Here is a 22598-nt window from a genome sequence, read left to right as displayed (position 1 = left end):
ATATATTCTTGTATAAAGTAAAAATGGATCTTTAGCAAATGTGTTTGTATGTGTGTGTGTGTGTGTGTGTGTGTGTGTGTGTGTGTGTGTGTGTGTGTGTAAGCTATTATACAATGCAGTGTAACAGCAATAATGTACGGCTTATAATAAAATATCCTCTTTATTTTATGTCTTAGCTTTCAGTTCGGGGAAGAATCAGTTGAAATTCCTGTAATCCCTATTTTCTACAAAGATATATTTTAAGATATATGCTTGAGCAAATAATAAGTAAGTTTGAGGCCATTTTAATCTGTACCCTAAATAAGTATTCAATTGATTTCTTGGTAAGATTTAGTTTGAAATGCTCAAATTAATATATGCCTTTAAAATGTTTGAGATACATAAAAGAGCAGCAATTATCATCACAACAGCTCTGATTCTGTGAATATAAATTCTAAATAGTGAATCATATTTTAAAAATTATATATATATATATATATATATATATATATATATATATATATATATAAATATTGAGAAGGCACAGTGAAAACAGGGTGAAACTTTTTAACCATGCATTAACAAATTTAAGGTTGGTTTCAATTCTACAACACCAAACAAAAATCTGTACAAACTATTTTCATGTCAAAAGAATTTATCCAAAGCCAGCATTAATCTATTCTGACTTGGATAAACAACAATAAGATATACACTACTGCAGTACTGAATTAGTGTCTAATCCTCACACACATATCAAATAAGCCAAAATCATTTTACCTTTATTATCCCTCTGGAATTTTTTTATGCTTTGTCCATTATCTTGGTCAACAATAAGCTCTTCTCTATTGTTGGGCATCACAACTAAAAACGAAAAAGGGAACTGGATATAGTTTCATGCAAAATACCCAAAGAAATACATAAAAGTACATAAATGGCTAACATACTCCAACAACTTATATTTATTTTATAAACTTCTGTTACATAAGAAAGATTTGCTATGGTGGTCAAAATCATGATAATCACAAAGATAACAAATCATATGAATTTTATAGTCATTGACACCTAGTACTAGCAATGTTTTAATATATACTATTTGAATCATGTATGTATTTATTCCTTAAAATGATTATGAAATTTAGTGTTTAGCTATATAAATAATAAACTCAAAATCTTTCAAAAAAGAATTCATCAGTTAATCATTCATGAGGTTAAAATAATTTTGCGGGCTGGAGAGATGACTCAGAGGTTAAGAGCACTGACTGTTCTTCCAGAGGTCCTGAGTTCAAATCCCAGCAACCACATGGTGGCTCACACCCATCCGTAATGAGATATGACTCCCTCTTCTGGGGTATCTGAAGTCAGCTACAATGTACTTACATATAATAAGTAAATAAATATTTAAAAAAAATAATTTTGCCTTTAACTTACTGTGGAAACTTTCCTAAATATATACAAAATTCAAAGTAGAATATAATTTTCTGGTCCTTACTATGAGTCTTTGTAAAACATTGACACTTACAGAAAAAACATACTAATTTGCAATTTATCATTTCATTCTCTACAGTTATATTTTATTAAAATATTATAGCTCCATAAATAAGATACCATAATTTTACAGCTAAAATCTATTACACCTTTCTATTCAATTGTAGAGAACATTTCTATCATGGTTTGGCAGTTGTAAAATGTACATATAGTGAAAATCACTGTCTGTGGAATTGCATATGCACTATTTGTCAATGATTTTCTAAGATATTCTATTTTGTAGGAAATATTTTATTTTATGTTGAAATATATTACCCATTCTACTATGCCACAACAATTGACAAATATATTTCCCTATATATTCACCTTTCATCCAGCACTCAATAATTGATTCTCTCTCCTACATAGATAGATTAGATAGAAATAAATAGCATCCATGTTTTTTTTCAATAACCCAACAGAAAAATATATGCTTTATTTAGTTTTTGATTCATTAAATTTATTCAGTTATAGCTTCTTGTCTTGTTCAGATTTCCTATAATTATTTGTACTCAAGTTTGTAACAGCTAGGTAATCCCTGTCCATCAACTAGAGGAAAGGTCAAATATTTCTTTCTGAAAATTAAAACCTGGTCAGTAAAGAACAGAATCCTCAAGCTGTTGTTCAATGTGTCTTTAACCTCACTGTGCATTAGGAACTTCCAAGGAGATACTGACAAGCAAAGCGTGTTGGGGCTCGAATTATGTCCTAAATCAAGTGAGTTAAATTCACAGTGTATTCGAAAATCTCCACAGGTTATTATAATGTACGGCTTTGTTTAAGAATCACTGAGCTATGTACAAACTGGGAACACAGACAATATATAATGCTGATAAAGATAGATGTGGATAATGTTCCACGAAGAAGAAATTATCTCTATCTTTTCATAGCACAAATTTAGAACAGAATATAGATTGTAATCTCCTGAATTCCTCTCCTCCTTCAGCATCCAATTATTCTGGAGAGCCTAAAAAAGCACTACTATGAGCAGTGAAAATCAAAGCACATAAAACATGCCTGGAGATTGATTGCTGTCCAAAAGGCAAAGATCATTTTTCTAAAAGAAAATATATACATAAGACATTGGATTGTGTAAAAATAGAAGAGTTATGAACATTTTACCAAGTTCAAATAACCTATAATTAACCCCATATACTGAGGATTTATTTATCTGAATGTTCCTGACAATTTCAGTATAGATGAGTAAGATCATAGAGAATGTTAAGCAATGGAAAAATAAAAACAGCAAAATACATTTATCTTCTCAAAGTTTTTAGCACTTTGACAGTCTGAAATGTTTTTATCCCACAGATAGTCACAGTAATGTCTCACAATATTTCAGTACAACAGGCAGGAAAGTAAATGTTTCCATATTATAAACACTGAAATTAAAATGGTTAAATTGTTTACCTAAATTTTAAAGATAGCTATAGTAACAATCATACGGGCAAATTCAGGTGTCATATAGGCTCTACTACAATTTCTAAGAGGTAAGTCTTATGAGACAAAAGATGTAGGGAAACGCATTTTCCAACACTGTGGCATAGTGTATGTCGTTTGGCTTTTTAATTTTCTTTAAATGCCTAATTCTCTAAAGTACATGTTATATCAAATATCACAGAGATGCTGTGCATGTTACAACTATATTGTCTTTTAGTAAGTGGTACATACCAACACCTTCATCTAAGACATATAGTGTACCAGTTAGTATCTCATGGTATCAGTCCCAAGAGATTAAGAAATACATAAAAGAAAGGCCTTGGTGGGTATGAAATGTCTAACACTTTCTACTGTTTACTGTATTGCTTCACAAACCATGATTACTTCAAAAGGCATTTTATATTAAAAGAAAATGATAGCTCTTCCAGTGTCTTCTTCCTGTCTTAGTTGAGTATTATGGAATTGCCTAAAAACTTATCTTCCAATTATTTTCTTCAGGGAAATCACTCACCCATTCTCTCTGAATGATGATCCATCTGTGAGGGAGAGCTGGACACACTGCTGCTTGGGTGGGAGGAGGTCTGGCTTCCAGGACGATGACTCTCTTCCAGAGAGGGAGCAGGAGAAGGACTCTCTGGGATCCGTTCCTGAGACAAAATGAAAGACAAAATGATTCACATGTGTGCTGAAATTTTCATGAAGGTGTTGGCAATAGCATTGGAAACAGTCACCTTGCACTTATCCTTAAAGTATACACACCAAACTATGTGAACTTGAATACTTCAAGATACATTTGGAGAAATAAACGGCATGCCATTACAATTAAATAATAGAAGGTTGCATATGGCTAAAATGAAGTTATGTTAAGTTTCCTTTCTACAATTGCATAAATGGGAGCATAGAGAGATACCTTAGTTGGTCAAGTGCTGTGTATAAGCATAAGACCTGAGTTCAGATTCAAAAACTCCTCATAAAAGAAGTAGTTGTGCCCCCTCAGCACTGAGAGAGGCAGCTACCAGAGCATCTTCAGACATCACTGACCAGCTAGGCTGGCTAAAAGACTAAGCTCTATGTTCAATGAGAGATTCTGACTCAAAAAAAAACAACAACCAAAAACAAAATAAAAAACAAAAAACAAAAGATGGAGAGCAGCAGTTGAGAAAGACATGCAATGTAAACAATTGGTCTTGAAATGGGTACATGTAGGGGAGAAAGACAGACAGTCAGAAAGAGAGACAGAGACAGGGAGACAGAAGTCATAAGTGATTATAAATGTAGGTGGGGAGTAATGGTTATTGATATCACAAATGTCTAGACTGATAACAATCCAGGCAGAGTCTGAAGAGTTACTTTATTATGCAATTAAGGAGGATTTACAAATACAGATCCGTAAGAGCCCTCTAAAACATGTCAAATATTATATTGCTTAGATGGGTAGTTCTTTTTGAATGCAAGAATATGTGGAAACAATATGTTTTGAAGTATTGTAATTTGTAACAGACATATGCTGATTTCTACCAACAAAATCTTTTGAAAATCATAAAATGCATTATTGCATTATACAAACTGATAGTATAGTCTACCATTGTCAATTTTTTAGTATTTTATTGCTTAGAATTTTCTATTTTAAATAATGAATCTTAATAAAGATCAAATATTTTTGTTTTCAAAGTATCTGGCATGACTTTTAGGATTCATCTTTATCCAATCTTTATTTATTTATTTTTATTTATTTATTTATAGTGCAAACGCTGTTCCCCCTCCCAGTATTCCCCTTGCTGAACCACTTGCCCCATCTCCCAATCCCTTCTCTGAGAGGGTAAGCTCTCCCATGGATATCCTTCCTACCGTGGTATATAAAGTCTCTGCCAGATTAGGCACATCCTTTTCCACAGAGGCCAGACAAGGCAGTCATGGAAACAGAGTTAGATGTATTCTACATATGTGCTGGGGCCTCATTCTTCGGTTGGTTGCTCAGTCTCTGCGAGCTCCAAGGGGTCCAGGTTAATTGACTCTGTTGGTCTATCTGTGAGGTTCCTATCCCCTTCAGGGACTTCAATCCTTACCCCCCAACTATTCCATAAGAGTCCTGGACCTACATCCAATGTTTGGAGGTGGGTATTTGCATCTGTTTCAGTGGGCTGCTTGGTATAACACCTCAGAGGACACTTAGGTTAGGCTCCTGTCTGCAATGATAACAGGGTACCTTTAATAATGTCAGGGACTGGTGCTTGCCCATGAGATGTGTTTCAAATTGAGCCAGTTATTGGGTGGGCATCCATTTTGATTCTGCTCCCTCTATGTCCCTGCATTTCTTTTAGACAGGACAAATTTTAGGTTGAAAGTTTTGTGGGCAGATTGGAATTCTTATCTCTACACAGAGGGTCCTTCCTGGCTATAGGAGGTAGCCTCTTTTCTAAAAAAATCAAAACCATACAATGGAATAACAAAAGCATCTTCAACAAATGGTGCTGGTCTAACTGAATGTTTGCCTGTAGAAGAATACGGATATATCTATATTTATCACCCTGCATAAAGCTCAAGTCCAAGTGGATCAAAGACCTCAACATAAAACTGGTTATACTACATTTAATAGAGGAGAAAGTGGGAAATTGCTTTGAATGCATTGGTACATGATACAGTTTTCTGAACAAAACACCAATGGCTTAGGTTCTAAGATTGATAAATGTGACATCATGAAACTGAAAAGCTTCTGTAAGACACTGTCAACAGGTCAAAATGGCAGTCTACACATTGGGAAAAGGTCTTCACTACATCCAACAGAGGGCTAATATCCAAAATCTATAAAGAACTAAATAAGTCAGACTCCAACAAACCAAATATCCCAATTAAAAAAATGGGACACAGAGCTAAACAGAAACTCTCAACAGAGGAATGTCAAATGGCAGAGAAGCGCATAAAGAAATGTTCATAGTCTTCAGACATCAGGGAAATGCAAATCAAAACAACCCTGAGATTTCACCTTACACAAATCAGAATGACTAAGATCAAAAACTCAGGTGACAGCAGATGCTGGCAAGGATGTAGAGAAAGAGGAACACTCCTCCATTGTTAGTTGAATGGCAAACTTGTAAAACCCCTCTGGAAATCAATCTGCAGGTTTCTCAGAAAATTGGAAATAGTTCTAATTGAAGACCCAATCATAATGCTTCTGGGCACATACCCCAAAGACGTCCCACCATACCACATGGACACGTGCTCTACTATGTTCACAGCAGCCTTATTCATAATAGCCAGAAATTGGAAGCAATCCAGATGTCCTTCAACAGAAGAATGGATACAGAAAATATAGTTCATTTACACAATGGAGTACTACTCAGCTATTAAAAAATAAAATAAAAAGACATCATGAAATTTGCAGGCAAATGGATGGAACTAGAAAATACCATCCTGAGTGAATTAACCCAGACCAAAAAGGACATGCATGCTTGCTTATAAGTGGATATTACCCATAAAGGATACTCATGACACACCCCACGGACTCAAAGAAATTAAACAAGAAGGAAGGTCCAAATGGATAATTCCTCACAAAGATGACTACTCAGCAGAAGCTTGCCTTGCCTAGCATTGTATGAGGGACCCATGGACAAAAAGAGAAGCTGAGATTGGATCCTGCAGTCAGCAGTGCTTAACAGATGGCTTCACCACTTGACAAGGCAGAGAACAGAAGGATGGAAAGATGAGAAAAATTACTCAGGGAAACAGATCAAGGAATAGAGTCAATATTTAGATTTAGGCCTCTGCCATCGAATGTGCTTTTTTGTTTGTTTGTTTAAATTAAAAGAATCAGGAGTGGGTGGGTAGGGGTGCAGAGGCGGGGGTGGGGTATAGGTAACTTTTGGGATAGCATTTGAAATGCAAATAATGAAAATAATAATAAATACATTAATAAAGAATCAGTGTGTGTGTGTGTGTGTGTGTGTGTGTGTGTGTGTGTGTGTGGGTGTGCATGTGCACATATGTGGAGTCATGCACCACAGCATGAATGTGGAAGTCAGAGGACAACATATGGAGAATTTATTCCATCCTTCTACTGTTTAGGTCCAAAGGACTGAACTCTGGTCATCAGGCTTGTTGGTAAATTCTTTTACCTCTGGAACCACCCTGTCAGCTCTGTCTTTTCTTTATATATTAAAAATGTTACCAGTGTGTCAAAATCCACTAAAATAACTTGAATAAAATACTGTATAAATACTAAAAAAAAAAAATAGAAGGCCCAAGTGAGGATAATTGAATCACACTTAGAAGGGGCAACAAAACAGTCATAGGAGGCAGAAGGAGGGAGGGAGGAAATTGGATGGGAGGAGAGAGGATGAGAACTTAGGGACAGGATTAGGTGTGGTGAGAAACAGTAGAGAGGTTCAGAGGGCCAGGAGAATGGATGAAAATCTATAGCTGAAGGCGGTAGTTGGTGGGGGAAATCTCTAGGAAGTCCCAGAGACCTAGCATAGGAGAGGTCAATGCAGGTGAGATGCCTTACAGTGAAGACTTGGAAATGTGAAGAGGCCACCTCCTGTAGCTGTGTATAAAATCTATTAAAAACTGAAGCTATTCAATATCTTTTTGAATTTTATACTTAAAACTAATCTGAATATTAAGTTAATATGATCAATGTGAAAACTAATTTTTAGTGTTAATGGACATAGAGAAGAAATATGATTCACCAATATAAATCCAAAGATAGTGAACATTCTATAATGTATTTACTTCATCCATAATAAATTTCTTACACGAAATGCTCCATCTAATTTTCTGTAATTACATCACCAATCCAATCCTCACAATGTTAAGAATTAATTTATCAAGTTTGTGCTTGTACATTTTCATATTGATTTTGCATGATGACCTCAAAATTTGTAAATCACCTAAAGAAAAATAATTTAAAATAATGAAATGATAATTAAAAGTTATTACTTCATTTGTAGAAGTTAATATTCTGCAATATATGTCATTTCAGCAGGCAGAATGTTGCCACTTTCCTGACAAAGATGTCCATCTTATATGTCAATTGCCAGGAAACTGAATACATATTACACTTTAAATTACATAGCCAAAGGGATTGCCCTGGTGTGATTGAAAATATTATGTTAGGCTTATCATATTATTTTCAGAGAGGCCTATTTTATCACGAGGATTTCTAAAAATTTTAAAGATAAAGAAAGTGCAATACTGTTGGCATTGGAGGTAAAACAGGTCATGAATCAAGAAGCAAAATGGATTGTAGAAGCTGAAAAAGACAAAGAAACATATTCACTTTGGGACCTAGAAAAAGGAACATGGGCTTGCTAGCACCTTAATTTTGGTCACATTAAACTTTTTTCTTATTTTTGACCTAAAAAAATATGACAAATTTGCATTGTTTGAAGTCACTAAATTTATGATAGTTGGTTATAGCAACATTGGGAACATGTGCTGGTTAGTTTTTTGTCCACTTGTAACAAACTGAGAAACAATTCTGGAATCACACATATTAAATTGGCTTGTCAGCACATCTGAGAGACATTTTCTTGATTAATGGTTAAAAAGAAATGTCACCTCTCCCAAGTTGCCTTTGGTTACGGTGTTTCTCAAGGGGATTAAATGCAAAGCAGGACAAATTCTAAGCCACTTACATGGTACTATGTTCATTTTAAAGTTACATTTTGAATTATAACAGCCTTTAGGTATCATTAAATAATTTTACTTAACTGAGCAGTAGACACTTAGTATATCAGCTATAATATTTGTACTAAAATAGGATATTATAAATAGACAGTACATTTTTAATCCTTCATTGTCATTTACAAGTCTTAAGACAATAAGATTCTAAGGTGTGTAATATACAGCAAAATTTGTAGTTTTATCAGTGCACATAAGACACAATCTAAAGAAATGTATAAAGCAAAGCAGATAGAAAAATTTACAAAACAGTCTCTCTCTCTCTCTCTCTCTCTCTCTCTCTCTCTCTCTCTCTCTCTCTCTCTCTGTAGTTTGGAGCGATGTATGAGAAAATTCAGGAAGACCTATATAGTGGCTTTAAACCACAAACCCTTTCAAGACTGGAAGTTTGTAAGTCAAAAATCCAACTTGATTGGTCATCTTTGATAATTTTTTTCCACAGAGTAAGTATGCATGAACACACACCTATGCACACAAACATATATCTCAGAAAATAATTCCATACATGAGGATGTATGGAATTATTTTATTAGTTAGGAGCACAGGCTACTCCTTCAGAGGATATAAGTTCAATTACCAGCACCCAAGTTGCAGTTCACTACTATCTATAACTCCAGACCCAGGGAGTCCAACAACTTCTTTCAATCTCCATGAACAGCAAACACACACATTATCCATACACATGAACAACAAATAAGTTTAATAATAGTAATGATTCCAAATGTGAAACCATTTTTGGTTTTATTGTAATGTAATATCAATGGGCTTAGGGCAGAATATATACATAAAATGCAAAAGAATTTCATAATTGTCTTTGAACTATAATATTGAAAATTTGGTAAAAATATTAATTTAATTAATCATATCTGTCAATGGAATTATAAGTGAATGGATAAAAAGAAAATACAGTAGTTGCTAGGAAAATTATAACTGAAAGATAAACAGTGTGTAATTATACAAGGAATCACACACAGAGGCATACACAAACACACCCCCTTATATCCTACTATAATATAAGTGGATTGTTTTTAGTAATTGATATTTTTGATTTGGGAAAAACATGACAACTGACATTGATATTAACATTTTCCACTACCTTGTAAAAAACTACAACTCATAATGAATAAAGGAAGATTGGAGGAACATCCACACAAATAATATAAATAGTGAGAAAATATATAATAGTATAAAAAGCAATGTGCCTGATATAAAAATTATCATTTGATAAGAAAATTTGCACTTGAATAATTTATCTTCCCAATGCTTGTTTGCTTTATTATGTGAAGTATGTGAAACAGTTAACAAATTTGGAAAGCCTAATTTAAGGGATGAAACAATAGAAATTATTACAAATCCTATGATCTACTGCCCCTTCTCCTTTAATGTATCTCCCTCCTATAGCTCCATTCTAGTTTCCTGGCATCCATTTACCCAAATATTATACATAGAAAATATTGAGGTTAAGATCCACATATGAGAGAGAACATGAGATATTGTTTTTAAGGTAATGTGTTATCTCATTCAGTATAATGTTCTTTCAAATTTCTATCCATTCTCCCCCCCCCAATTTTTTGATTTATTTTTCTTTGTGGGAAACTAATATTTCACTCTGTATATGTATCACTTTTTTCTTATCTGTTCACTCATTGATGGAGATCCAAGCTGAAGACCTTTCCAAGCTATTCTGAAGAGATTAGCATTGGATTAGATGTGCAAGTGTCTCTGGGGTGGAGTATTGAGTCCTCTGAATATACCCAGGAGGAGAATACCTGGGTAATATAGTAGATCTATTTTAGTTTTTCAGAGAGAGTTCTAGATGATTTCCAGAGTGACTAACCTATTTTTTTTTATTTTCACTAACAGTGTATAATTGTTCTCCCTTCACATCATCCACAGTAGTTTATGTTGTTACTTGTATACTTGATGATGGTCATTCTCACTGGAGTGAGATGGTATCTAAATGTAGCTTTAATATACATTGATCTGATGGTTAATGATACTAATAATTTTTAGGTGATTTCTAGACACTTGTACTTCTCTTTTTTTCTTTTTTTGTTTTTTTCTTTATTTACATTTCAAATGCTATCCTGAAAGTCCATAGTGTCCCCTTGCCCCTGCTCCCCTACCCACCCACTCCCACTTCTTGGCCCTGGCCTTCCCTTGTCCTGGGTCATATAAAGTTTGCAAGACCAAGGGGCCTCTCCTCCCAATTATGGCCAATTAGGCCATCTTCTGCTACATATGCAGCTAGAGACATGAGCTCAGGGGGTACTGGTTAGTTCATATTGTTGTTCCACCTTCAGGGTTGCAGCCCCCTACAGCTCCTTGGGTACTTTCTCTAGCTCCTCCATTGGGGGCCCTGTGCTCCATCCAATAACTCTTTAGTTCCATAGCTCACTTTGTTTTCACTTTGGTTATTGTTGTTGTTTCCTTAATGTCTATATTTTTCATTTGTTTGTATATTCTAGACATTAATCCTAATTCAGGTGAATGTTGATGAAGCTTATTTTCCATTTTGGTTGTTTCCATTTTAATTGTTTGAAACGAGTTGATCCTGAGAGCTACTGGCCCTTACTTGGAACACATAATGATCTCAGGTGTCAACACCTAAGGGAATACTAAATTAAATGATAAGAAAAATAAAACAGAACTAAAATATTCCATCCATTACCTGTATCAATTTTATCTTGTGTCAGTGCATTATTAAGGCTTCTGTCTGTATCCTGAGACTTTTTTTCTTTCCTTTGTATCAGAGGAAAGATTCACTTTAGCAGTATCTTCTGTCACTTCCACTGCCTTTTCTTTCCCTTCACTCTCTTACTCTTGCAATAGATTCCAGGTTTTGGTAGCTCAGCATGGAATCATTATCATTGAGCATATATTTGAATTCCCTTTCCACTTAGAATCATTACGTATAATAAATGGCAAGCCAGCCCCTCCAATTTTATTTTCTCTGTTCTACAATTTACCTGCCAAATCAGAGAATAAGTGGCAGATGCTAGCATTCCTGCTCTGTAATTCTTCTGAAACACAAGCAGGTTTCAACTGGGCAGTGAACACTGACTCAATATTGAAAGGCTCATTGTGTATAATAGTAGCCATGTAACTTCTGTGATGACTTGCTGTCAATCTCTTCACATTTGAGCTCTTCTCAGAGAGTTGAATGGTATATACTCTGATTCAACTATTTTGAGGATATACTCATATTCACATGGAAGAAAAAGTCGTCAAGTAGGAATTCTACTTCATACCACAAGATAGAAGATGGTCACCCTGAGATATTTCACCTCATGATGACACAATCTTAGTTATATGTCTTAAGGCCCAGAGCAAGACCCATGAATCTACCACTGTAGCAAGAAGATGCACTATGATATACCATATATAACTATCATGTTATGATTGCCTCCAAAAGTATATCTACCTCAGACAGTACAGCCTCAATTGCACGCTTTGCCATCTATGCAAAGGACACACAATCATTCTTTCCAAGTCTACTTTTGCTTATGCCATACACCATACTTGGTGACAATTTGTTGCTTTAGCTTTTCCCAGTAATATACAAACAGGGACTCACTAAAGTTAAGGCACAGGTGACAAAAACAAGATGGAGAGATTCTTCCAAATTCCAGTGTACTGAACAAAAGAAATTTTGGAGTTGTCTTACAGAGAGTGGGGGACGGGTTACTCACAGGAATGTAGGTGATCCTCAAACTGTTGCATTGCCCCATCATTGCAATGTCCCACTCCATGATGGATACTGACATCATGAAAGCTGTATAATGCTATAAGTCTTTCATTTACCTTTTAACTTTGTAACAGGTCAATATTTGTGCCATTCCCGTGCACTTACTTAAACCAAAAAAGTGTCAATATCTCCATTACCATCATAGACGACCCATGATGGTAACTACTTCAGTATTGCTATGCTGATAAGTGCCCATGGCTAGCTGACCAAAGTATTCACTATTCCAACATGCCCCACTATGCTCCATTGGATATTTCTAAAGTCATAACTACACAGGCAGTTGTGTGATCATCCAGTGGCTCACAAAACTACACAAAAATATGAAAGGGGCAATTAAGCAGGAAGGGGCTTAACAACATGGGACACAGATAAGAAGGGATGGTCTGAGAGAAATCAGAAAGCATTATACAAATATATAAAGTTGTTAAAGATCAAAATTAGTAAAGTTTATAAAAGAATAGTAAGAAAATTCCAAAGATATTCTGAAAGTTGCAGGAGTTCTTTTGTTTTGCTTTGCTTGGTTTTCTAGTTTTGTTTTGTTCTGCCTTTTATATTTGTATTTCAAATCACCTTAGAGAAATCCAATGTCACATATCAATGTACAGTTAGGAGTGTTTCAAAAACACTTCCTTTATGGTATTAGAAGGTTAATTTCCCCCAAATAATGATAGTTCTATGAACAATTTCTTCTTTGCAAGTAAACACAACCATTTTTCAGCCCTGTAATCAGTATGCATCTATTTAGATACTTAACTGCAATGTGCTCTGGCTCATTAGGTGGCTACTGTTGTGTCTCAGTCTACTTAAAATTTCACAGCAAGTTAATCTGTTTGTTCTATTACAAATGAGAATGCAAGTGATAGTGTCATCACCATTTGCCAAATACAGGGTTAACAGTATTTGCAACAAATCAATAAGGGCATTTAAAAGGAAAATTGTAAATTATAAAATCCCAATCATTTTTACTCATTGATGACTTCATTTTATGTGTCATTTATGACTTTTACAACCCTGTTCCTCTTCATGTGTTTCATTCACAATCCATCAAAAATAGCTGTAGCTCCTGCAAAGCATTTCATAGTTGTCCAGATTCAAAACAGCAAAGAAGAATTTATGGAATCAGCACATTAGCACATAATCAAATTCTTATTTTTTCTACAGTTAGTAAAATTATCTATAACCATACCTGCATTTCTAACATGTAATTATACAGTTTTATGAATAAAAATAAAAGGATGGAAATCAATTTGGCAGTTTCTCAGAAAACTGGCAATAGTCCTACCTCAGGACTCAGCTATACCACTCCTGGGCATATACCCAAAAGATGCTCTAATATCCCACAAAGACATTTGCTCCAGTATGTTCATAGTAGCTTTATTCATAATAACCCAGAACTGGGAACAACCTAGATGTTCCCCCACCTAAGGAATGGATAACGAAAATGTGGTACATCTACACAATGGAATTCTATTCAGCTCTTTAAAACAAAGACATCATGAATTGTGCAGGCAAATAGATGGAACTTGAGAATATCATCCTGAGTGAGGTAACTCATTCCCAAAAGGACATGTATGGTATGTATTCACTTATAAGTGGATATTATCCATAAAATGCAGAATACCCATGCTATACTCTACAGACCCAAAGAAGGTAAAAGAGAAGGAAGGCACAAGGTAGTTTGCTTGGATCTCAAAAGAGGGAATAAAATAGTCATTAAAAAGCAGATGGAGGAAGGGCAGGGAGGGAAGTGGTATGGGGAGAGAAATTTGGGTGTCTAGGATCAGGTTTGGGGAAGGACAGGAGAGATAGGTACATGACCATTAAAATTAATGAAAATCTGCAACTTATGGGAGTGAGGAGTTGGGGTATCTCCAGGAATAGACAGAGACCTGGGATTAGAGAGGTGCCCAAGAATCAATGTGGGTGAAGTTAGCTGTGACTCATAACATTGGGGATATGGAACCTGAGGAGGCTACTTCCTGTAGCCAGGCAAGAACCCCAGTGGAGTGATAGAGACACCAACCTATGCACAGCAGCTGGCTCAGACATATGCAGACACCCACAGTCAAACAGTGGATGGGGCTCTGGAACTCTTATGGAAGACTAGGAGGAAGGATTTCATGCCCTGAAGGGGATAGAACCACACAGGAAACCCAATGTTGTCAGCTAACCTGGACCCTTGGAACTCTCAGAGTCTGAACCACCAACCAAAGGACATGAAAGGGCTAGACCTAGGCCACCAAACACATGTAGCAGGTGTGCAGCTTGGTTTTCATGTGGGTCTGGAACAACTGGAGTTGGGGCTGTCCCAAAAGCTTTTGCCTGTCTGTGGGATATGTTCTTCTAGCTGGACTGCCTTGTCTGGGAAAGGAAGTGCTTAGCCTCATAGAGATTTGAAGTGCCAGGATGGGTGGGGGTTACCCATGAGGATCAAAGGAGAAGGACAGCAGGAGACAGAGGAAGGATTGCTGGAGGGGGTGACTGGGTAGATAAGTTAAAAAAGAAAGAAAGAAAAAAAACAAACACATCACTATGAGAAATAGCATACCATTTCCTTTTATTTAGAGGTGTATCAGAAATGGTCAAACGAGAAGTATATCATATTAAAAAAACCCTGAAATTATATTGATTCTTTAGACAAATAAGAACTCCTTAGAAGATTCAATTTTTACAGGATTTAACAGTAAAATTTTGTAATCTTTACTTTGTTAGCATTAAACTAATCATTTTAGTATATTACCAAGAAGATACATACAAGTGTATATTACCAAGAACTTAACACACAAAATGAGCATTACTAATGAAGACTGAACAGAACTGGGAAAAATATCAGCTGGTCTGCTGATTCAGATCAAATATATGTTTGCAAAATCACACTACCCTAGTTACAAGGATTTCTGCTAACCATCATGTTAATTATGGCAAGAACATGACTATTCCTATGCAAAGGCAGATGCAATTGCTATATCTTTCAAGAATGACTTTTGACCATCTATGATATGCTCTGTAAAATCTCACATTTAAATGTCAGTATTTCAATAAAACTATATTTTTGACACAGCAGAAGATAAAAACAGGGGATGTTACAAAGTCAGACAGGATTGCTCTACCACACTTGGCTTGTCAGAAACCAAGGATGAAGTCTTAACAATCTATGAGTTTCAGTGTCTTCATTTGAAAGATGAAGGCAATGATAATGTCCTTTAAAGCTGTTGTGAGCTCTAAAAGTGCTGTTGGATATATAGAACTAGAAATAGGGCCTCCTGTATTATGGGTATCTTACCTTACCTCTTTTTGCTGATCATATTGCTCTAAGTGCTTCTTCCTCACAATTATCTGTGACTTTAACAGGACAAGTTCTGTTTCCCATTTCATAGATACTCAGAAACTTTACACAATTTGCCTAGTAGTAAATTGTTAATCAATGTTAAAAACAATTACTAGTTATTAACAGTAAACTGTTTCTACACAACAGACCTGGGAACTAAATCCAGGATTTCTAGTCCAGGTTTTTTTCTATGTGATTAGTCAATAAATATATAGCTGCATAGTAGGCTCTGTAGATGTGGTGGTAAAAAGGAACATCTCTGTCCTCATAAACACTCTCCTCAATGTAATAGGCTCTACAGAAAAGGGCACAATAAATGTCATAGACAAGAAAAAAATAATCATTTTATGGAGTACTTAGATAGCACTAATGTGTTTGAATTAGAGACCTCCATCATTTGGTTATACACAAGTCCACATGTTATTCATTGGAAAAGACAACATAATATGGCACATTAGAAATTATGCCAGATTTGTGGTGCAGTTGGAACATACAATCACAAAAAAGTAAAATGTTATGCACAGTTTAAATGTGTAACCTATGTGATGTTTAGATAAAGGACCCTCTCACCTCTCCAGTGTGATCAACTTATCCTGGAAGAGGATGACAGATTAAGGGAATCTGCTGCAGTATCTGTTCATAGCATGTAAATGGACTCAATTGGCAGAATGTATATTCAGTGGAAAATGCACAGAGTCTAAATTATGTTGTGGACTTGGAACTCTGCCATCTATCCAAACAAATAAACAAACAAAGACAAACCATTTGAATCCTGTGTATCTCCCTCTCATGTCCTAAAAGGTAGTAATAGCTTTGTTTTGCTATAGAACACTTAGAGGAAGATTTAAGTAGTGATTTTCAGTAAATTCAAATAATCACCAAAAACCCTGTGTTGACTAATTTTAATACCAGATGTTCACATGCTAATGCCACTGCCTTGTGACCATTTCCTATCAATTCATTAATTGCCAGCTGCTCAGCCAAACAAGAAACATAGCTAAGCAGATGATATGGGTAAACAGCCAGATAACTGCTTCCAACTTAAATTCCTTAGATTTATCAGAAAAAAACTGTGGCACAAAGGCATTTCAAAGCTTCTGAAAAAATGCAGAAAATAATATACAACATATTAGAGTCTCAACATGAAATATGCCTATGTATCAGTTCTGGTTTTTTCTTTCAGAATCTTGTCACATAATGATATGTAACACTTGCCAGCCTAATGATCATAATGCTATTTCCAATTCATGTTATGGTTATATTACTTATTATCTACAAATGCTAATAGCCGAGCTGACACTAAAAGGATCTGAGCCAGAACTAAAATCTACTATGTGCTTGGCATAGCAACATCACCAAAGTAGGTTCTGATAAAATAACAAGAACAGGTAAAGCAAACATGTGTCCCAAAGTATTATCTTTTCCACTTTTGAAGTTAAAATTTACATTGAAAACTATTCTCCAAGCCGGGCCTGGTGGCGCAGGCCTTTAATCCCAGCACTCGGGAGGCAGAGGCAGGCAGATTTCTGAGTTCTAGGCCAGCCTGGTCTAACAAGTGAGTTCCAGGACAGCCAGAGCTATACAGAGAAACCCTGTCTCGAAAAACCAAAAAAAAAAAAGAAAAGAAAACTATTCTCCAATTTAATAAACATTACATTCTTAACCTTACTACAGATATTGTTGAGTTCCTAGTTACTGATGTTATGGATAGATGAAAGGCCAGTGTATGCTTTATGGCATATAGATGCTTAACCTCCAAGGTAAAGCCTAAATAGCCCACATGAAAACATTCATTAATTAATTAAGGTAAATTAGAACTCACATAAATGTTTTTGTTCTTTTTAAGTTGGAAATTCCATACATTTATATAGTGAATTTTAGTAGTTTTAACCCATATTTTCCTCTCTTATCACCCTTCCTCTCTCACTGAAAACTCTTCTATCTTTCCTATTTTCAAAGCGTGTGTGTGTGTGTGTGTGTGTGTGTGTGTGTGTGTGTGTGTCCCATAAAGTTGAATTAGGCTCTTGTCTAGGCATGGACAAGTGATTATTTATGGGAACAATGCCAACTTTCCAGTGATTATGTCATTGAAGAAACTGCCAGTAATCTCTCAGGGGAGGATGGAAATCAACTTTCATATTGGTGTGTGTGTGTGTGTGTGTGTGTGTGTGTGTGTGTGTGTGTGTGTGTGCGAGCGTGTGCCTATGTGTATCTGTGACTGTGTGGGTATATGTGCAGGTGCCTACAGAGAGCAGAGGATGTAGATATCTCTGAATTTGGAGTTACAGGCAGTGCACTTGGACTGGAGAGATGGCGCAATAGTTAAGAGAAGCATAAAATTTTGCTTTTAGGGAACTCAAGTTTGGATACTAGATGCTAGGTCAAAATGAAAACACTATGTTACAAGGAGATTAACTTATTTGTCTCAAGTAACATGGTGACAATGGTTGATAGCAGGATTCACATCTACACAAATAGTGTCTTACTATTCCTATTCATGCTTGAGTTATATTTAGCTGCAAAGTATGACCACACTCACAAATGGCATTAAAATATGCAAATAGTTTTTATCTCCTATATCTGTTTCATATTTTTTCAAGTTTTAGGTAGCTCTTTCCCATAGATTAAAACAGTCCATCCCGGAGTATTGAGGCTTACAGGAAAGAAAATTCCCAAAGTTCCTAAAGCAAGATTGGAAAGAGAAGTGGAAGAGCTTGAGCTCTATGAAGAGAGATGGAACTAAAGACTTGAGGGTAGAGAGGAGTAGCACACTGTGAGTGGCCACCCCTGCCAGCTGAGACCACGGTGAAGTCCTATTCCAAGCTGCCACCGAGGCCCATGTCTGAGCCCATGGCTATGCAGCATCAGTGGTCAATGATGATGTCCATGATTCTTTTACAGTTAAAAAACATGGGGATGTCCCTGTTTAGGGCTGCTTCCAGGGACCTCATGGATATCCAGTGACTGTGCATAATTGTCCTTCTTTCCTACCCCCTTCCCCGTCCCCCGGCATACACACACCTTGCTCTTTAATACATGCAGCAGTTGGGAGAGTTGCCCTGGGGGAATCATGAGAACAGGAGAACTGACCCTGCCCCTTTGCAGCTGCAGCATGCAGGAGAGTAGGTCCTGCATCTTGCCTGGGCAGCACAGTAGTGCTGACCCTGGGCAAGGGGTAGTGGGTTAGCCAGTCTTCAGGACATGGCGAGGGAGAGCTGATCCCACCATTGATCTGCCAGGAGGTGGGGTGGGTGCTAGGTCCATGACCTTCCCCTTCACCCCCCTCCACTTGCGGCCTTGGAGTGGTAAGAGTTGGTGTGTTGGCCCTGTGCCTCACCAAGCTGCAGCACTCGAGAGAGGACAGGCGCTGAAACTTGCCTGGGCCTCCCAGTAAAGCTGGTTCTGATGGAGGGGGCTCAGGTGAGCTGGTCTAGAAGGCAGATGCATGGGAAAGCTAGCTACCCCCACTTGTCTGAGGTGATGTGGGTACAGGGGTGATGCCTCCTTCTCCCCCTCTTGCTACCTGCAGTAGCCAGGAGTGCTGATCATGGATTAATGACAGGAAGAGCACTATCCCTGCCCTCTTCACTTGCTCTAGCACTCTGGGGAGAGGACCCTGCACCAAACCTGGGCAATAGAGTGAAGCTGGCCCTAATGGCAAAGGTACTAGAGAACTAGCCTGGAGAGTGTAAGAGCATAGCTGTCCCAGTCCCTCACAGGCTATAACACTTGTAAGAGTGGGTCCTGAACTTGGCAGCACAGTCAAGGTGAGCTGGCCCTGAAGACATGAGAACAGGAGTGCTGACCTTGACTCCTATCATTGGCAGCCTTGGGTGGCCTAGCTGTAACAGTGCTGAAGAGCACATCCTGGTGAAACAGATGAAGAAAACCAGGCAGGCTGACCACTTAAACTATCGTCCAGGCCCAGATCCAGGACTCTGAATTGGGTCTATATCCTATGCAAATCATTAGAACTTGTGAAAGGACCAGTCCCGCTGTTCCAAAGCTGCAGCATCTCCATGACATGGGACAACAGAATAGTCTAGAGAAGTCCCAATGAGGATTCAATATTGATGGTGTCAAAGAAGCCAAAGAAGTCTAACCAAACTAATGACTCATTGAAATGAACATTTGAAAGTGAAGATATGTGGACAAAGGGGCATACTGTGTCATACTACAGCTTCTACAGTGAGATATTGTCTAATGTTTTGTTTTTTGTTATTTGTTTTCTTATAAGTTTTATTTGGCGAGTGTATTACAAAAGCTAAGGGCTGATATGAAGGAGTGGGGAGATGAGCAGGACTGGGGTGCATTATGTGAAACTCAGCAAAAAATCAATAACAAGTTTAAAAAGAAGTTAATTGAACAGGATTCTATGGACTGCTAGGTGATTAGTGTTGTTCTTGATCCCAATGATGGATCATGATCATTATTAGGTAGGAGACCATTTGGTAAATCTGTATTGCTTAGTCTTACATGTAATTTGGCTTTATAGTGTGCTAGGCAATATGAAAAAGAAAGAAAAAATAGAAATCTAAACAAGAGGTTTTTTTTTGGACCTCTTGAAAGTAAGTATGTCAAGACTTTTGTTCATCTGGAATTAGGGAAAAGATTACAGAAAGAAAAAATCTGTGATATTAAACTTCAATAAGAATTTTTTCTACATAGCAGTTCATAAATGGAGTGAATGATACAAAAGAGTAAAATTCAAAAAAAAATCTTGTCCCACATAAGTTATATGCATTCAGAAAAATTTGTTCATTTCTTTTCTTTAGAAGGGTATACTAGAATTGTTCATTTAACATGTGAAACTCTTAGAAATTGTATCTAAGGGAAAGGTTTCAGTTTGAACCACTTCAAAGTACCACACTGTCATACCCAAGGTTTCTCCAGACTGACATCCACAGCAGGCAAGAGAATTAGCTCATTGCCTCTAGGCCTTGTGCCAAGCTAAGCAGCTTGAGCAGTCCCCACTGAGCCCATCATGATTGGACGTAAGGCATGTGAACGAGGCTCCGGGTAGCACCCCAGGATAAAGAAGCTGGATTGCTCATAAAAAATGATTTCAGATCATAGAGAGCTTAATATGATAAAACCTGCCATTCATACCGCTATACCTAATATTGTTCTTTTAATGAACAATTCATACAAGTCATGGAATCTTTTCATGCTGTATGAGACTGTGCTGATTGGTTTATTTAGCATCTCCTTACTTTCTGAACCCTGGTATCAACTAGAACTAGCTTGGAGTGGAAGGTGGTTACCCTTCCTAAGGCTTGCCCAGGCTTCCTGTGGAAAGCTTCATTACATGGAAAATAAAATACTGAGTGTGTAAGAGATTTGAAAAAGCATCTAGCAGAACAGTATAAGAAGCTGAAGGATTGTACTCTGTAAGGGTGGGAAAACACACTTCCAGAACCTACAGAGCAGTTAGATTAAATGAGGGATGGATTCTTAAGAATAACTCTATTTTGCTCAATGGATACAGTACTAGATTCTTCTCTGAACATTTATCTTTACATTTATGAATTGGTATAGCTCTTGCTCCTCAGCAGATAAGCTTCTTGGAGTAGAGGGAGGTTAATTACACACAACTGCTTAAAGTATAGAAAATATGGGTCTTTGGAGGGCTCAGCCAAAATGGGACTTATGTTGTATAAACAGTATCCCCCAAAACTAAGGCATCTTCATGGAAGTTGGGGCAGAATCTTAGGATCATCCACAGATTTATTTATTTTCAACAACAGAGGACATGTAATTGGAAGAGGACATAGTTGAGTGAATCTTGAAGGATTTAGCGAGATGGAAGACAGATAGGGCACAAACTATATCTGAATGAAATTCTAAGACACTTCAAAGGCAAATTAAAATAAACCTATTGGCCAAGGAAAGAGTTGACACTATGTCACTGTTGTTGGACTCATAACAGTATTAGGATGTAAATGTCTACTGCTCAAATGAAACATCCTTTGAATGCAGTACATAGGTATATCAAGCTTCCTCACTGCTGGCTACCTTACAAAGTACACAGATATTTCTTCCATGATATCATTGTAGAATTATGTCAATAGTTCTAATGGAAACTCCATGTGATATGCTGTAAAAACGCTAGACAATATGTGCCTGTTGTTATAACACTGGCAGGACATTACTGAGGTAATGTAGATGTCTGATTATTTTCTTCCATCAGGCTATTGTCTCTGAAACAGTCTTTTTTTTCCTTATGAGTATAACTAGATATGAGTCTCTGTTATGTACTGCAACTCACTGAAGAAAGTAATTGTTCCCCATACCTGACTGAAGCTGACAGCAATAGTAGTTTTTGGACATAAATGCAAATATCTAGAAGAAAATTTGACAGACATACAGCCTGCATTTAATAACAGTCATTTTCCACTCGGATCTATGACTACCCTACTTTAAAGCCTTTGCTTTACCTTACAGTAGTACTAGATCGAAATTGTGCCCTGTTAGGGGATTATGAGTCCAATTGAAAAGGAACATACTTTGAATATATGTTCCCTGCATGGAGTTCTTGTAAGTAACTCTAATAAATGTACTGGTTCATTAACTGAGACTTGTGAGGAACTAGTTCTTGCTAGGTCGCAGGGGCCCTATATTTAATGAGTTATAATTTGTTCACAGGTTCTCAAGAACTATAACAAAACAAGGAAAAATGCACTCATTTGAACACATTAAATATTTTCTAAATCATTAAACTCATGTTAACTCTACATTCAAATTGGCAATAACAAAATATTAGTAATACATAGCAATGCCTCTCTTTTCTTAAAAACAACAAAGCTAATTGAAATACAGCGGGTGATATGTACTTCTTTTTTAACCATATATTTCTTAACTTATTTGGTGTGTGTGTGTGTGTGTGTGTGTGTGTGTGTG

General features: G+C 36.6%; 1 protein-coding gene across 3 annotated transcripts in view; it reads right to left on the bottom strand.

Annotated features, from left to right (window-relative positions):
• Positions 1–22598, bottom strand: part of Dach2 (dachshund family transcription factor 2) — a 476923-nt gene that overhangs the window by 88467 nt on the left and 365858 nt on the right. For all 3 annotated transcript variants that reach the window (XM_021187660.1, XM_021187661.1, XM_029534190.1), the window contains 2 exons: positions 3455–3590; positions 757–840 (listed from right to left, as the gene is read on the bottom strand). In XM_021187660.1, coding sequence (XP_021043319.1) covers positions 757–840; positions 3455–3590 — 220 coding nt within the window. The remainder of the gene's footprint in view (positions 1–756; positions 841–3454; positions 3591–22598) is intronic.

Source organism: Mus pahari, chromosome X, assembly GCF_900095145.1.
Source record: "Mus pahari chromosome X, PAHARI_EIJ_v1.1, whole genome shotgun sequence".
In the NCBI taxonomy this organism is placed as follows: domain Eukaryota; kingdom Metazoa; phylum Chordata; class Mammalia; order Rodentia; family Muridae; genus Mus; species Mus pahari.
The sequence above is the reverse complement of the archived record's forward strand: the minus strand, read 5'-3'. Positions and strand labels throughout refer to the sequence as shown.